The 18,929-nt window shown below is 35.4% G+C and overlaps 1 protein-coding gene across 5 annotated transcripts in view; it reads left to right on the top strand.

The window, feature by feature from the left end:
* Nucleotides 1-18,929, top strand: part of SLC30A6 (solute carrier family 30 member 6) — a 42,278-nt gene that overhangs the window by 4,023 nt on the left and 19,326 nt on the right. For 4 of the 5 annotated variants that reach the window (XM_077843676.1, XM_077843677.1, XM_077843675.1 and 1 more), the window contains exons 2-8: nt 355-441; nt 5,829-5,913; nt 7,160-7,202; nt 8,259-8,324; nt 15,392-15,472; nt 16,048-16,083; nt 16,794-16,888. In XM_077843676.1, the coding sequence (XP_077699802.1) occupies nt 355-441; nt 5,829-5,913; nt 7,160-7,202; nt 8,259-8,324; nt 15,392-15,472; nt 16,048-16,083; nt 16,794-16,888 (493 nt within the window). Of the gene's footprint in view, nt 1-354; nt 442-5,828; nt 5,914-7,159; nt 7,203-8,258; nt 8,325-15,391; nt 15,473-16,047; nt 16,084-16,793; nt 16,889-18,929 lie in introns of those variants that run through there. The other variant, XM_077843679.1, reaches the window with a different exon arrangement.

Here is an 18,929-nt window from a genome sequence, read left to right as displayed (position 1 = left end):
AAATTGAATTATTTTATTTCCAGTAGAGCTATCTGGCAAATGGCAAATGGTTTGCTTTTCTGGTTCAAAATTAACTATTCCATTTCAAAATAAAAGTGTGTAGTCTGGAGCTAAAATCCCTGGGTTTGAATTTCTGCTTAGCCATTTGTTAGCCCTTGGACAATTTACTAAAAATCACTTCTATTTCATAGATGATTATGAGAATTAAATGGATAAATACTTGTCAAGTGTCTAGAATTTGCTTGCCACATACTGAGTGTTCAGCATATGTTAGTTGTTACCATCATATCCCATTACAGGATATGAAAAAGATTAGATGCTTCAATGCTGATTTGTTTATTTTTTATCTTAAAGGGGACAATTCATCTCTTTAGAAAACCGCAAAGATCTTTTTTTGGCAAGTTATTACAGGAATTTAGACTTGTAGCAGCTGACCGAAGGGTAAGTTATCTTTATTAATTCTAATTTTAATCATTGCACAGACAACATTATGACATTGAAAAAGATAATTTTTAAGGCATGTAGAAATTACTCGTGATCCCACCACACACTTTTTGTTTTTGTTTGTTTTTTAAAAAAATATTTATTTATTCATTCATGATAGACAGAGAGAGGCAGAGATACAGGCAGAGGGAGAAGCAGGCTCCATGCCGGGAGCCCGATGTGGGACTTGATCCCGGGACTCCAGGATTACGCCCTGGGCCAAAGGCAGGCACCAAACCACTGAGCCACCCAGGGATCCCCACACTTTTTGTTTTTAAGTAAACTCTACACCCAACATCGGGCTAGAACTCATGACCCCTAACATCAAGAGTTGCATGTTCCACCAACTGAGCCACCCAGGCACCCCCTACCACACTGTTTTCATTTTTTTATGTTAAATAAGCAATTTTATTTATTTATTTATGTATGTATGTATGTAATCTCTGCTCAGTGTGGGGCTTGAACTCACTATGCCAGCATCAAAAATATCTTATATATTCTACTGACTGGGTAAGCCAGGCATTCCTGGCTAAGCAAAATTACAGTACTTTGATACACAGTTGTTTTGCTTGGGAGGAAGCTAGGCTTCAGTTAAGTTTTTTATATAATTCTAATGAGTTTTAAAGAAAAATTATTTTGCCTTTTATTACTTTTTTTTTACAAATTTAATCGATGCAATTTAAAGCCATATTTTTTCATTTTTAGTGTAAGCAAAGAAAAATAAGTTATGCTTTAAGGTCATGAATTCAAGATCCACCCATGCTGTGTTAGAGCTTACATTAAAAAAATAAAAAAGATAATCAGTACCCTTTTTTGTTACCAATATAGACCTTCTAGTTATTGTTCTGTTTTTATTGTTTTCATTATTGTCTAAAATATACTATAAGCTCTCCAAAGACAGTGACTATGTCTGTTTTGTTCACTTTTTAATAAAAGCACAAAATAAGCAGCCAATAAATATGTGATGAATTTTAAATAAACCTAGTTTCAGTGGAACATAAGTGTACCAATGATATTGGCCATGTATTATGATACTAGACTAGAGTCTTCTGTTCTTTGTTTCTAATCACTGTATCTCCTGTTGCTAAAACTTTGAAATATAGTCAGAACTCAATAATTCTAGTATTTGAAAATAGTATCACTCTATTAACTTAGTATAGCTCTTTAAACCTAAAGAGCCAAGGGTAGGAAATTGATCTGCTACTTGTATATCTAATCATTTAGGATGATCTCTTGAGAACAGATAGAATGTTATAATATTGATGGAAAGAAACATTGCAGAAGCAAACAGAAACTTCTTGAATCTTATGCTTTATTGAAGCACACTATACCACAGAATAGGTAGTAGGAACATAACCAATATAAGAGCACCTGCTTTGTGCAGATAATCTCCATCATAATTTAAATCTTACAAAATGTATCTAGCTCATCTCTCTTTACTACTACTCCTGTTTTAGTTCTTTGTAATTTCTTACATCATGAGGAAGATCCTTACCTCTCAGTTCCTTACTTCCTCACCACAGATAATCTTGTCTGACATCCCTTCCAACCATTCATTCCTATGATCATACCATAGACATTATCATTTATAGTAACCGTATCTTCCCATTGTCTCAGTTTCAAGCATTTCACTCATAGTCACCATCTCTTGTTATTCTAGTTTACTCCTTGTATTATCCCAATTCCAGTAATTCTCCAGTCTTACTAGGATATCCAGTCCATTGACTATGCCATATCTTCACTACTTTTCATCTCTTATCCTCATTTGCTTACTTAGCCAATTTAGATTCTTTGGTCCATCATCACCAATTTCTTGCATATTTCTTCAACTCCTTTGTGCCCTCCTTTCATCTATTACTCTTCCTCTGATACTTCCCTGGCAAATCCTTAACATCATTAAGTCTAGTTCTTGCTACTCTGTTCCTGCACTCAAGCAACTGAATGTAGCCCAAGAGAAACACAAAACCATGGTGTCTGGTCTTACTTTAAATTCATGATCAAATATGCCATACTGGATTGTTTAGTTCATTCAGCTCTCCATTTTTCTAGATAGCTGTTTCATGCCAGTCTTTCACTTCTATCTTCAAACTTCTAAAACCTTATTCAGCTTCACTCTGACCTCTTGATCTTGCTTCCTGTTTCACTAAAGGAAAAGAAATAATCAGAAAACACTTCCACATTCTGTCATCTCCCAACACTCTGCCTTTCCTCCTGTTTCTATGAATGAACTCTCCGATCTTCTTTTTTTTTTTTATATATAATTGCCCTTCCTTTTATTTTTTTTATTTTTATTTTTTTAAAATTTTATTTATTTATTTATGATAGTCAGAGAGAGAGAGAGAGAGAGAGGCAGAGACACAGGCAGAGGGAGAAGCAGGCTCCATGCACCGGGAGCCCGATGTGGGATTCGATCCCGGGTCTCCAGGATTGCGCCCTGGGCCAAAGGCAGGCGCCAAACCGCTGCGCCACCCAGGGATCCCCACTCTCCGATCTTCTATACAAGGCCAGTGCTTCCACTTGTTGTCTACTCAAAGACAACCTTCCTACAATTGTTCCTTCCTGCGTCATCACATACCATATCTTCCATTTTCAGGTACTGCCTCATTTCTCTGCTTCCTTTGATATAGCAAAACTACTTAAAATAATTGCCTTCACTCTCTGTTCACTTTCTCTTCTTTCTGTATCCACTAAATACATACCAGTCTGGCTGTAGTCCTCCCCAATCCACTGAAACAGCTTTAACAAAGTAACTAATAAACCTCTGTAACAATATGCTGATGACCCCATATTTATATCTCAATTCATAACTTCTCCCCTATTTCTACATTCCTATGTATCACGGCCCTCTCAACATTTCCACTTGGATATCTAATAGGCATCTCAAATTTAATATGGTCAAACCTGAACTTTGATTTTCTGTCCCTTCCTCACTAAATGGCCACTCTGTTCTTCCAGTGCACAGGCCAGACACCTTGAAGACATTCTTCTCCCTCTCTTTCTTTCATTCCTCATCCATTTTGTAAGTAAATCTTTCTACTCTATCCTCAGTGTAATACTAAGAATCTGACTCTTCTGACTTTCTTACCAACCTCAAAACCACCATTTCTCACATGATTACTGCAGTCACGTTCTAAATGGTCTTCCTACTTCTATCCTTCTATCCCTATACCGTGGATTCAACATAGAGAAGCCAGAATGGTCTTGTAAAAATGAAAGCTAAGCCACTTTCCATCTCATTTGGAATAAATCTCTATTCTTTTGCTGGCATACAAGACACTAGTTGATGGAACCCCAGACTCCCTCTCCCCTCTTGTCTATCCATCCTCAGCCAGATCCTCTTTTGTCTGAGGACTGTGGTTCCCATTTTCTCTTTTAGATATCTGCATGCTTAGTTCCTTTGCCTCTGTAAGATTTCTGATTACATGTTACCTTACTAAAGGGGTCTTTTCTGACCACCTTGTCTAGGAGAGCACCTTTTCCATGTCTCCCATTACGGTATTCTTGCTGTACTTTATTTTTCCTTCATAGCACTTACCACCACCCGACCTTATGTATTTGCTAATTGTTATCCCAATTAGATTATAAGGTCCATATTTTGTTCCCTGCTGTATCTCTAGTGCCTAGAAAAATGTCTGTTAGAAAATAGTACTCAAATATTTATTGATAAATAACTTGATTCATCAGTAGAGCTGCAGAGAATGTTCTTTTTTAAATTACATGCCTTATCCTCCTTTTCTGACTGTTCTTGAATCCCTGTCTTGATTAGAGCCCATGTCCAATCATTCCATTAATGTCCTCACTATGAGAGTCCCTTGTCCCAGTAACCTATTATATTAGCTCTCAGTCTAACATCCCTACCTTAGCTGCTTCTGTGGTTTTGCTTGTGGGGGTAGAGGAAGCTGCAGAATGTTGCCTACCATAAATTTATGATAGTCATTCTTGTTCTCCCCTGATGATTCAGTAGTACACTCACTAGAACTGCTGCTCTGCAAATTCTCCTCTGGATTTAAGTTTCCAGTCCTACTCTACCATAGAAAATGGCCTTGTTTCTTATTTTCTAGAGATGTATAGGTTTTTAGTTCAGTGCTGCTTCACTGTCACTTCTTCCTAGCTCACAGTTTCTCTTTCCCTTCAGGGACAGAGGGACCTTCTTACCTTTCTCAGAGGTTCTTCATCCTAAACCTACATTTTGCATCCATGTTCTAAAGTCATCCTATCCCACATTTCACCTTTGCAAATATATCTAATTTTAACACTTCCAAATAACTCCATTTTCACTAACTTGTTTCACTTCTACTTTCACACAATTATAGATCTCCCCTCTTTTTAGGGAGTGGAGTGGAACAAAAATTAAAAAACACTTCACTTGGGCAGCCTGGGTGGCTCAGCAGTTTAACACCGCCTTCAGTCCAGGGCCTGATCCTGGAGACCCGGGATCAAGTCCTGCATCGGGCTCCCTGCCTGGAGCCTGCTTCTCCCTCCGCCTGTGTCTCTGTCTCTCATGAATAAATAAAATAAAATCTTAAAAACAAAACAAAACAAAACACTTCACTTGATGTCTTCTTTTATTCTTAGAATGCCCTTTCTGTTTCCTCTGATGAAATCCTAGCTACTTTCCAGGTATATCTCAGGTATATGAACTTTTTTTTTTAAAGATTTTTATTTATTTATTCATGAGAGACAGAGAGAGAGGCAGGCTCGCCACTGAGAAGGGAGCCTGATGTGGAACTCAATGCCAGGACACTGGGATCACAATCTGAGCCAAAAGCAGGTACCCACCCACTGAGCTATGCAGGTGCCTCTCAGGTCTATGAACTTCTAACACATGGTAGTCTTTCCCTCTTTTGCAGTCCTATTTCATATGACTTATTTGGTAAATAAGTAAATGCAGCCCTTTTTTGGGGAGAGGGGAAGAATACGTTTATTTTGATACAATTTCAAGCGTACGGAAAAGTCACAAGATTAGTGTTAGGAATTCCCTTAAGCCCTTTACTCAGACTCACAAGTTGCTTTATATATTGCCCCATCTGCTATTATTGTTTCTATGTACATATCAAAAGAGACAAAATGATATTATAGTATATGCCTATTTTTCTCAACTGTTTGAGACCTTATATGGCAGAATCTTTTTCTCTTTGAGAATTCCCCCTTTAGAACTATTTTTTTTAATATATGTATTTTAATAATAACTTGGTTGATGGTAATTTTGGTAGATATAGAAAATGTAACACTTTTTGAAGGAAGTTGTGCTTTTTCCTTTGGAGAGTACGAATTGCAGCAACTTGAACAGGCCCAGTGAAGTTTATCAGCACTATACAATTAAGAATGATTTTCTTTTTTCACAGTCCTGGAAGATATTGCTCTTTGGTGCAATAAACTTAACATGTACTGGCTTCCTACTTATGTGGTGCAGTTCCACTAACAGTATAGGTATGTCACTGTTCTTATTTCTTTGGAGTTAATTATTAGTTTCAATTTATTGTTCTGATTTTAAATAAAGGTATATCTTTCTTTACATAGAATGTATTATTCTGAAATATAACTCAAAAGGTTTAAATGAGAGAACCTATATGAAAAGTGCCTTGTAAACTAAAATTTGGTTCAGTTGTTAGGCATTATCATTTTAAATGAGCTATTATTTTTTTAAAATAGCTTTATATCTCTCTGAGACTGAGATTCCTTTTTCATGTGATAGATTAGCCCTTCAATTTATGCAGTATCTAAGTGAGATTTTGAGACTTCTGTTTCTTGGATTTTCCTTGAAAAGGGAAATCTTGAACTCTTTTTTTTTTTTAAGATTTTTATTGATTTATTCATGAGAGACACACACAGACACAGATTGAGAGAGAGAGAGAGAGAGAGAGGCAGACACAGGCAGAGGGAGAAGCAGGCACCATGCAGAGAGCCTGACATGGGACTCGATCCCGGGTCTCCAGGATCATACCCTGGGCCGAAGGCGGCGCTAAACTGCTGAGCCACCTGGGCTGCCCTTGAACTCTTTTTAAAAAATTTTTTAATGGTATTTATTTTTATTTTTGGAGAGAGGGAGCATGAGCAGGGCAGACGGGGAAGAGGACAGAATCCCAAGTAGATTCCATACTCAATAGAGAGCCCGACTTGGGGTTCTGATCCTGAGATCATGACTGAAATCAAGAGCTGGATGCCCACCTAATTGAGCCACCCAGGCATCCCATTTCTTGACCTCTTATGTTTTTATGTACCATTGTTTTCATCTTGCTATTTAAAGAATGTATTTAAAATAGTACTCAAATGATAGAAGGTAAAAAACAAAAATAAAAATGATCACAGCACTTTTGGGTATATACTGTTTTCTTTTCCCTGGTTGAGAAATTGGGTTCTAAAGTAAGCTTCTGTATTTACCAACCTTTTTTTGTTTTTGTTTTTGTTTTTTAATTAAGTAGGCTCCAGTGCCAGGCTTGAACTCAGCAACCCTGAGATCAAGAGATGCATGCTGTACCAACTGAGCCAGTCAGATGTGTCTATATTTACCAAGTTTGGCTACTTATATTAATCTAGATGATTGCCAACATAGATTAATTAGTGGCTCAGGGATTTTTTTTGGTAATGGATACTCCAAGTATGAAAAATCTTGTTGATTAGCTATATTTTCAAACAGTGGATTCAGCAACATTTTAATCATTTTATTGTTTTGCAGCTTTAACTGCCTATACTTACTTGACCATTTTTGATCTTTTTAGGTAAGTTTTAAAAAATCTCTTTAGTGTTTCAAAATTAATAAGGAATTTGTTGTACTGAATTTATGTTTTCTCTGCTTAAAGGAAAGTAATCTGTGAAATAAGTTAAATTATCAACATAGAACATATATATAAACAATAACTATTAGGAGATATACTGGAAGAAAATATCCCATTTAGAGAGAAACAAAAAATAATATCCAGGCATTAGATTATACGCTTTGACTGCCTATCAATAGTTGAGTCAGCTGTGGGCAGGGAGAAGGGTCAAGTAAAAACATAACAGTTCCTTCTATAACCATGTAGATGGGCATTAGTAACTAAGAAGTTCATAATTGTGAGCTAGAGAGACACCCTTTTGGCTCCCTGCTTCCTAGGACCTCTCATATTGCCATGTAAGGTTTGCAAAATCCTTGATGTCTGCAAGATTGATGGCCATAGGCGTATAAGGTTTTCTTTCTATCAGTCACGTAACTAAATCTTCTTGACTCATCTAAAACATATAGTTACCACCTGGCTTTCACACTGTAGTAATTTAAAGTGAATCTGCACTGTACTTGGAAAATGAACATAATTTTATCCCATCCAGAATGTGGTCAGTAATATTTACCTTAACTCTTAACAAAGATAAAGTTTATCAGAGTTAAGATTTCTTATTTGTGGCTAAAACAAAATATATTACTTTTATTATTACTGTGTCATTTTTGCATGCTCAATTCAGAAACTAGGGTGGGTAACTTACAGAGTAGAGAAAGTATAAGTTTAGGTTCTGTTTACTGACTTGAGGTACTGTGACTTTACTCAGTTTCTCCACATGTTAAAACTCAGGTATTAGGATGCTCATAGTGATTAGATTATTAGAATAATTTAATAATTAAATTATAATTATAATTAATAATAATTTAATTATTTAACCTATAATAATTAGGTTATTAGAATAATTTAGTCTGCAAACACTGATAACTTCCAACAAACTTAGGAATTCTAAAAACTTAATTTCGTTCTCTGTTATCTTCTTGCTCTAGTTCTAAAGCTAAATTTGTTTTCCTTTTTACTTAGTTTAATGACATGTTTGATAAGTTACTGGGTAATGATGAAGAAACCTAGTCCTGTCTATTCATTTGGGTAAGTTCAAGTCATTTTATTTTCTGCTAACTTATTGCTATTAAAATTTTAGTAGTAGTTATCAGGTAGTAAAGAGCTTAGCTAGAGTGTTTGTAGAGAATAAATGCCTGTGTAATGGAATGGGGATCAAATAGTGAAAGTAGATTAAAAAAAAATCTTCCAACAGGATTCTAGATAAGAAACATAAATATTTAAATTTAAATCATATTAAAATAAAGTGTTCACATTAGGTTCTTTAATACTTTGGTAATCTCTTAAATTTTAGAGAAAATACAAAGGATTTTCCTATAGGTTTGTCCCGTACATGTTAGTGTAAATGTGATATATTTTAACATTAATGTAGTGTTAGAGATGTATTTTTATCTTAAGACTGGATTTGTGGGGATGCCTGGGTGGCTCAGTGGTTGAGCATCTGCCTTTGGCTTAGGGCATGATCCCGGAGTCCTGGGATCGAGTCCTGCATTGGGCTTCCTGAGGGGAGCCCACTTCTTCCTCTGCCTGTGTCTCTGCCTATCTCTCTCTGTGTCTCTCATTAATGAATAAATAAAATCTTAAAAAAAAAAAAAAAGACGGGATTTGTGATAGCAGTGGACTAACAAAGAATTTGATATTCTGTTTCTATAGTTTTAGAAATTACTAAACATTGAAAGTTAGAAGATAATCTTTTGTATTAGAGGTTTTTGGTAATGGAAAAAATGAGTTCCTTTCTGATTCTAGGAAAAAACTTGAAAGAAGAATTTCTTTTTTAAGTTTGTGGGGGTTTTTATTTTGATAAAATGTGTGTAACATAAAAGTTACTATTTTAACCATTTTCAAGTGTACAATTCAGTAGCATTAAGTACCTTCACAGTGTTGTGTGAGAACTGCCACTATCTATTTCCAGAAATATTTCCTCTCCCCAGACAGAAACTGTACCCATTAAACAGTAACTCCGTATTCCCCTATCTCTCAGCCCTTAGCAAGCACCAAATTCATGTTTATGAATTTGCCTGTACTGAGTACCTCATATAAATGGAATCACACAGTATTTGAATATGGCTTATTTCACTTAATATTTACAAATTTCATCTGTGTTATATATCAGAATTTCATGACTTCCTAAAGTTGAATAATTTTCTGTTGTGTATATGTCAAATTTTTTATTCTTCTGTTGTATCCACCTTTGGGCTATTATGAGTAATGCTTTTATAAACATTGGCATACAAGTGTCTGTTTGAATCCCTGCTTTCAGCTCTTTTGGGTGTCTACTGATTCCTGGATCATACTCTGTGATTCCATGTTTAACTTTTTGAGGAACCACCATATATTTTCCACAGTGGCAGCACTATTTTCCATTCCCACCAGCATGCTAACACTTGTCATTTTTCTTTTTCTTTTCTTTCTTTTTTTTTTTTTTTTTAGTTTTTAAAAATCCCAGTATGGGGCACCTGGGTGGCTCAATTGGTTTAGTGTCTGCTTTCGGCTCAGGTTGTGATCCTAGGATCCTGGGGTCGAGCCCCACATTGGGCTCCCTGCTTAGTGAAAAGCCTACTTCTTCCTCTCCTTCTGCTACTCCCCCTGCTTTGTGCTCTCTCTCACTCACTCTCTGTCAAATAAATAAATAAAATCTTTTTTAAAAATCCCAATGTAATTAACATATAGCATTATATTAGTTTCAGGTGTACAATGTAGTGGTTCGTAATACTACACATTACTAACTCTTCATCACAGTAAGTGTACTCTTAATCCCTTCACCTATTTCATCCATCCCCACCCACCTCCCCTCTGGTAACCACCAGTTTGTTCTCTGTAGTTAAGAATCTGTTTTTTGGTTTGTCTCTTTTTTGTTTGTTTTATTTCTTAAATTCCACATAGGAGTGAGATCACATGGTATATATGTTTTTCTGACTGACTCATTTCATTTAGCATTATAACCTTTAGATCCATCCATGTTGTTGCAAATGGTAAGATTTCACTCTTTTCTATGGATGAGTAATGTTCCATTGTATTACTATTACATTGTAATACACCACATAATCTTTATCCATTCATCTATTGATAGGCACCTTGGGCTGCTTCCATATTTTGACTATTGTAAATAATGCTGCAGTAATCATAGGGGTACGCATGTGTTTTCAAATTAGTGTTTTTGTATTCTTTGAGTAAATACCCAGTAGTGGGATTACTTGATCATATGGTAATTCTATTTTTAATATTTTGAGGAACTGCCTTACTATTTTCTACAGTGGCTGCACCAGTTTGTATTCCTACCAACAGTGCATGAAGGTTCCTTTTTCTTCACATCCTCACCAATACTGGTTGCTTCTTGTGTTTTTTATGTTAGTCATTCTGACAGATATTAGGGGATATCTCATTTGGTTTTGATTTGCACTGCTCTGATGATGTTGAGCATCTTTTCCTGTATCTATTGGCCATCTGTATGTCTTCTTTGGAGAAATGTCTGTTCATGTCTTCTGCCCATTTTTAATTGTATGTGTGTGTATGTCTGTTAAGTTGTATAAGTTCTTTAATATATTTTGGATACTAACCCCTTATTGGTTATATCATTTGCAATTATCTTCTCCCATCAAAAGAAGAATTTGGCTTTGGCAAATAAACTTTTAGATCAAACAGTCTTTCAAACAAAATCAGATTTTGTTTACTTAAACAATAGGGCAAAACTATGAAATTTTAATGCAAAGTAGATATTCCTAAGTGTCACTGAAATTTGATAGAGGTGGACTATTAGTATGATAAAGTTATAAGGTACATAGAGGTATCTGTATACAGGAATCTGACTCTGAGTTAAGGCTTTTAGTTGTAAGTGACAAAAATCCAACTCAAACTAGTTTTGGGGGAGGGAAATGGGAACTTTTGTGATTTATATAACAGAAATATATAAGATTGAGGTATCTGGCATAGAGACTAGCACACTCAGGACATTGTCTTTCTCTTACTTGTCAGGCCTACTTTTCTCTACATGTCAGGTTTAGTTTCTTAGATCACTTTTCCCCACCATCCTGGAATCACTCCTAGCATGACCTTAACCCGAACCTTCTTACCTTCATCTTAGAAAAGGAAAGACCCTTTGCCAACTCTGGTTAAGAAAATCATGAGAAAGAATTATTGATTGGTCCAGCATGGAGATAAGGATAAACAAAGACATGATAGCTCCCATTTTGACCCACTTACTTAGAGTGAACAAGAAAGGAGGGAGCAATTAAACAATAAAATTAACATCTGAGGATAATTGCAATCAATCACATAGCTTGAAATATCATCTATATTTAGTAATTCCAACTCTAGTTCTCTAGCCCTAAGATCTGTCTTGTTTCAGACTGTCTTCTTTACAACATCACATGAATGTCTGATTGGTGTCTTAAATATTGGCTAGACTTTTTGTTTTCTTCCCCTAAAACCTGTTCCACTGCAGTTTTTCTTATCTCAATAAGTATACTGCCACTCAGTTACTCAAGCAAAATCCTTTATTATTCTCTCATTTCCCACATTTATCCATCAGCAGGTTACATCAGGGTAACCTACACACACATCCAGAATCTGCCCTCACCCCCATTTCTATGTCAACTACTACAATCCTAATCAAGCAATCTTCATTTCTTGCCTTAATCCAGGGTCCTAACTGGTCCCCATATCTCTGCTCTTACCGCCTTTTTAAACCTAAATCATACTGTCAGTCTCCTCCTTAAAACCACCCAGTTGTTTGCTATCATGCTTAAAATAAAATCCTGACTCCTTTCAGTAATTCACAGAATTCATTTATGAGATGATCTATGCCTCCTTCTCTTCAAGTTACCACTTACATGTCCTCTATACAACACTTTCTGTGATTTTTTTACAGAACTAATTTATTGCTGCCTTAGGTCCTTTGTACAAGCTGTTGTCTCTGTTTGAAATGTTCTTCATGTCATCTTTGCAAGATGAGCTCCATCTTATTATTCCAATACTAATATAATAAATGCCAATGTCATTAAGTGACTGGGTGCAATCTAAAATAGATCCCAATTAGCCTCTTGTCGCATCAGACTACTATAATTCTCTGTATAGAATTTACTAGAGCTTATAAGTTGTTATTCTGTCTTTCCCTTTAAAATATAAACTTCAGTGGCACCTGAGTAGCTCAGTCAGTTAAGCATCTGCCTTTGGCTCAGGTCATGATCCCTGAGTCCTGGGATCGAGCCCCATGTCAGGCTCCTGTTCTGTGGGTAATCTGCTTCGCCCTCTCCCTCTGCCCCTTCCCCTGCTCCTTCTTTCTCTCTCTCTCCCTCCCACTCATTCTCAAATAAATAAATAAATATATATATATTTATATTATATATATTTATATATATATAAATTTCATGGTACCAGGGACTGTATCTTTTCTGTCTTATATCCTTGTATAGTTTGGTGAATTTTAATAAATAAATATACCTTTATAACTACCATCTAGATCATGATATAAAACACTACAAATCTCCCCCAAAACCCTCCCTTTTTTTGAGTCAGAGTCAGACCCCAACAAAAGGATTAGTGCTCTGACCAGTATTCCTTGCAGATTATTGTTGTGTTTTTGAAGGCACATAAATGGGATTACAGTGTATACTCTCCTGTAGCAGTAGTTCACTCTGGTCCATTGCTCTCATATTCCATTTTATGAACATGCGATAATTTCTTTTTTATGTTCAACTATTGAAGGACATTTAGGTGATTTTTAGCTTTTAGCTATTATCAATAAAACTACTTATGAATATTCTCGTACATGTCTTTTGCTGTACATGTGTATCCCTTTATGTTGGACATATATGTTTGAGTGAAGTTACTCAATCATAGGATTTACATATGTTCATTGTTAGAAGATATTACCAGTTTTCTAGAATGGTTTTTACCTGTCTACTCTGCCACTGGCAATGTATGAGAGTTTTGGTTAATGCCTACACCAACAGTTGGTTTTGCCTTTTTTTTTTTTTTTTTTAAGCCATTCTGGGGTATGTAGTTGTGTCTTGTGGTTTTAAATTCTTTTCCTGGTGACCAGTTGAACACTTTTTCATATTTTTTATTGACTTTTTCATATATATATTATATATATTTTTTTCTTTTTTTTTAAGATTTTATTTATTTATTCATGAGAGAGACACACACAGAGAGAAAGGCAGAGCCACCCGGGCTGCCCTACTTTTTCATATATTTCTTAATTGTCCAGATTACCTATTTTGTGAAATGCTTGTTAAAGTGTTCTGCCCATTTTTAAATTGAGTTACCTTTTTTCCCCTTATTGATCTGTAAGAGTTCTTTATATATAAATATCTTTTCCCATGAGTGAAAAGTTTGTTATTTCAATGATAAATTCAATTTATTAGTCTTTAATGGTTAGTACTTTTTGTGTACTTGTCAAGAAATCTTGGCCAGGGACCCCAGGATCACAACCTGAGCCAAAGGCAGATGCTCAACCACTGAGCCACCTAAATTGGAATTCATATTTGTGTATAGGTTGAGGTAGAAATCAAGGTACATTTGTTTCTACATAGTTGTTCAATTGGTAAAACATATATTGGAAAAAAATTAGTTCTTTTTCTCCACTTTTATATCTACCTTTTTTCATAAATTAGGTGATTATGAACGTGTAATTCTATTTCTGGATTTTCTATGTTCAATCTGGTACATTTGTCTATTCTTGTATTAGTACTATTCTGTGTTAACTATGATAGTTTTGAAATAAATATAGACATCTGGTGGTGTAAATCTTCCAGCTTTGTTGTTCTTCAGATTGTTTTTGCTTTCCTTCATCTTGTGTGTTCGATATGCACTTTCATATCAGTTTATCAATTTCCACAAATAACTTTGCTTCATTTACATACTGTTTTTATACACTTTTATGACCTACTCTTTCCACTTATATCTTTCCATGTCAATAAATACATTTATGTTATATATGGTTTTTTTAGAATTTATTTATTCATTTGAGAGAGAGAGAGAGAAAGTATGCTTGCAAGTGGGAGGATGGATGAGGGAGAGCATCTCAAAGACTCTGCACTGAGCGTGAAGCCTGAGGCAAGGCTCCAGTCTTACAACCCATGAGATAAAGATCATGGCCTGAGCCAATACCCAGAATTGGACACTTAATCTGCTGTGCCACCCAGGCACCTCTGTTTCTGTTATATTTTTGATAATGTGTTGTATTGATTCCAACATTTTTTCCATTTGCAAACAGCAATGTGAGAAGCAGTCTCAATTATTATATTATCTTTTCTGAAGATATGTAATTCCTTGAGAAATTTTAAGCATTTATATTTACCACATATATTGAATGCCATTAAATTACATGTTGGAAAAACTAAGATGAATAGGACTACAGTGCCTGGCCTCCAGCTGACAATTTAGGATTTATAAGACTTACACATAATTAACTACAATTATGTGTAGCAGTGAAAGACAGTATAATAAGTAGTTAAAATCATGAACTCTGGAGCTGAAGTGCCCAAGTTTGGAAACCTGACTCCTCCATTTGCTAGTTATATGACTCTGAACAGGTTACTTTTTTTGTGTGTGTTTCAAGGTCCTTATCTCTTCTTTTTTAAAAAGTGGATAAAATAACCTTCATAAAGTGGGAAGTATAGAAGAGATAATATCCAGGCACCTGGGTGGCTTAATTGTTAAACCCAGGGTCCTGGGACTGAGCCCCATATCAAGCTCCCTGCTCAGTGGGGAGTCTGCTTCTCCCTCTCCCTCTGCTGCTGATGCTCTCTCTCTCTCCCTCAAATAAATGAAATCTTTTAAAAAGAGAGAATATGTTAAGCACTTTAGCCAATGTCTAACACAAGATGGGTCAATCAGGTGTTAGCTAATGTTATGATAATTATTTCTAGAAAAAAGCCATATTGAGTTCTGGGAATAGATGTACAGGTAGGCACTCTTTTTTTTCTGAATCTGTGATGTCCTTTGTTTATCCTCATTCTAGAAAATCTGTAGTCTGAACAGTGTTTACAGCTTATAATAGACACATGAAAATTGAGTGAATAAATAAATGAAAATATGTTCTAGAGATAACTGGTTTATGAATTGTGCTGATCTAATTAATTTTCTGATTTCAGATTTGAAAGATTAGAAGTCTTAGCTGTATTTGCCTCCACGGTCTTGGCACAGTTGGGAGCTCTATTTATATTAAAAGAAAGGTACATTTGTGTACAATGTTACTGTCATTGTAAATTCCCTTTATGCTACCTTTGGGAACATGCAAGAATCCACTGGATTTGTTTGAAGGGTATACAAATTAAGATGAACAGTGCTGGAGTTTTGCTAGTATGGCTTCTTTATGTTCAAACTTTTCTTCCTTCTTTTCACTCTTCTTTTTTTACTTTATTTGATGTTCCTAAATCCTGGGCAGGTATGAAAAGGCTTCAGTCAGACATGTTTTAATGTTTAGTACCAATCCATTGAAACATTTTGTGGAGAAGATTGATATTACATATTAAGGATAATTTGTAAGTGTCCTTGCCTGATCACTGCTAATAATCAACAGTTGGATATCATATTTAAAGATTTTGTTCAGGGCACCTAGCTCACTTAGTTGGAAGAGCGTGCAACTCTTGATCTTGGGGTTGTGCCCCATGTTGAGGGTAGAAATTACTTAAATAAATAAACTTTAAAAAAAGATTCTGTTCACTTATTGGATTAATTCTATATAAAATAAAGCTTCTTAATTTCATAACTTATAAAACTAATTTAATGCATTATTTCTTTCTTTTAGTGCAGAACGCTTTTTGGAGCAGCCCGAGATACACACGTGAGATTTTGCTTTTGACATACATAAAATTCACTATTATATTTGATCCCAGTTATTAAGTGGTACATTGGGAATAATAGTTGCTTTGGCCAATGTCAGAGTTCAGAGCGTGGAAATATATATTTCACTAATACTTCACAAACAAAATTCCCAAATCCTAAAAGTTCTTCTCACCCTTAAGTCTTCCCCAGGCCTTATGTTTTTATATTACACAGGAAGGCCTTTGTACCTTGGCTTTATGTCCCTCATAATTGCCAGGCATAGGTCAATACACTAAGCTAGTCCCATTGATCTTCTGTAATTTAAAATTTGATGCCCAAATCTTTCAGAAGCACTTTTAGAAGAGATAGAACTGTTATTATCTACTACAGATAAATGGACTTTACCTATTATGATCAGTTTAATTTAGGATACTCTGACCTGTCTGGTATATTATAAACCAAACATGTGGCATTTGTATAGATTTGTAACAGAAGTTACCTATAAGAAGACTCTTAGTTAATGCTAAGAGTCAGTTTTGGTCCTATGTAAGATGGAACAATAGACAAAACATAGATTATGGAGCAGGTTCAGAGTATGGCTCTGCAAATCCCAAAGCACTGAAGCAGACCACTCTGTGCCTTCCCATCTCTTGGTCTGTCTGCATGCTGAAATTACATATTGATATTACCAAGAAAAAAAATAAAGATGACTGTTACTGTTCTTTCTAGGGGAAGATTATTAGTTGGTACTTTTGTGGCTCTTTCCTTCAACTTGTTCACAATGCTTTCTGTTCGGAATAAACCTTTTGCTTATGTCTCTGAAGGTATGTTTTTTTATTTACTATTAATAAAAAATCTGATTAATTTCTCATAAAAACAAGTCTTGTGTTTACTTCCTTATCTCATAAATCTACAAGAAAGCTTATCCTGAAGAGAAGAAAGAACTACCCCAAAGGTTCTCAGGTCTTCTCTAGTAGAGAATTATAAAAATTTAATTATTTCAAGCTTTAAAATATTACTTAAAAACAGGCAGAACTGACTTATTTATTAAATTACATGTTATGAAAAATTGTATTTGCCAAATAACATGAATGGGATTTTAGACATATAACCTACCTACAAAAAGTCTATCAGAAGCATTTTAGAAGCATCCGTAAACTTCAAATAGTTGATGTGCTCTTTGCAAATAATTGTATTCTGTTAAATATGTTCCCAGGAACTTCTCTGTGTCATTAGTGGATGGGCATACGTTGTAAAGTAGCATATATGTTTTGAAATATTTTTTTGTTCTCAGGTTTGTAAAATTCAGACTGATATTTCAGTGGTCAAAATTATTATTTTTTATTAAAGATTTTATTTTTGGCATGGGGGGGTGAGTGAGAGAGATGGAGCATGAGCAGAAGGAGAAGGAGAAGCAGACTCCTCATTGAGCAGGGAGCCCGATCCGGGGTCAGTTCCAGAATCCCAGATCATAACCTGAGCCTAAAGCAGACACCTAATCAACTGAGCCACCCAAGTGCCCCCAGTGGTCAAACTTACTGTCATTTTTCAGTAATTTGTCTGTTCTGGAATCTCACTAACCCACATGGAGTTAATCACTAATTGATGGAGAAGTAAGGTAAAAACCAAAATGGGCTATACACAGGCCCACATTTGAAGCGAAGATAGAAGAGGGTCTTTTTAGGTCTCAGTGACTTTTGAACACTAAGACAGTCAGAAGAAGAAAGCTTCCTGAATTGCCCATTCAAATTTAAACAACTTCATGAATATTATGAAGCATGAGTAGTATTTGTATGAATTAGAGTTTAAGAATTACTACATGAAGGGTGCCTGGGCTTACTTTGTAAGCATCTGCCTTTGGCTCAAGTCATGATCCCAGGATCCTGGGATCAAGTCCTGCATCAGGCTCCCTGTAGGGAGCCTGCTTCTCCCTCTGCCTGTGTCTCTGCCTCTCTCCCCGTGTCTCTCATGAATAAATAAAATCTTAAAAAGAAAAAAAGAATTACTGCATGAACTAGAAAAATTAAATAATGATAATTTGCAATGTCTGGAATTCTTTTTTAAAAACTTATAAATTATTAAAATAGTATAATGTCATTCTAGAAATTTTAAGAAGGTACAAAAATTCAGAAATTATATCTCTCTGAAAAGATCAGGATGGTACAGGTTTTCCTTTTGCAAATAATGCTACAATCTGCTTTTCTACATCAAATTTCTTGAATGCATCTCCAGGTCTTCTTTAGGATAAATTTCCAGAGAAGAAATTTTAAATGAATTGGAAATATAATATTTTTTTAAGTCATTGATGTATATTGTGCCAGGCTTATTTCCAGAAAGGTTACCTGGTTTGTATTTTCATTAGCTCATTAGCTGGTTATTAAACCCTCAGAAACATTAATATTTGAGATATTAGTTGAAATCTGAGTAGAAATAATACTGAGCATTTTCTGTCTGCCAGGCACTGTGCTAAATTCTTTATGTAGATTAACCCATTTAATCCTCCCTAAACCATATGAGGTAAATAATTTTACTATTCCTATTTTATACTGAGGCACTGAGAGGTTAAATTGCTTGCTCCAGGCCACACATCTAGCTAAGGCAGAGCTGGATTCCAGCTGGTATTCTGGCATCAGAGTCTGCTCTTAAGTTCTCTACTATGTGGCTTTTATATAAACATCATATAACACATAAAAAAGTGAATATTTTTGTCACCCTGAGATAAATGTAAGAGGATGCTTGAGACTGGAGGCTGCTTGTTCAGGGGGCAGTAACTGGCAGGTGTCTGCATGTAGCCAGATCCCCACCTGTCCACTCTGAGAGCTGAGGGAATTAATTGGTTTACCTGTGACTCATTCCCAGCACGCT

Source organism: Canis aureus, chromosome 12 (assembly GCF_053574225.1).
Source record: "Canis aureus isolate CA01 chromosome 12, VMU_Caureus_v.1.0, whole genome shotgun sequence".
NCBI lineage: Eukaryota > Metazoa > Chordata > Mammalia > Carnivora > Canidae > Canis > Canis aureus.
Note: the sequence above shows the minus strand (reverse complement) of the source record. Positions and strands in the feature narration are given on the sequence as shown.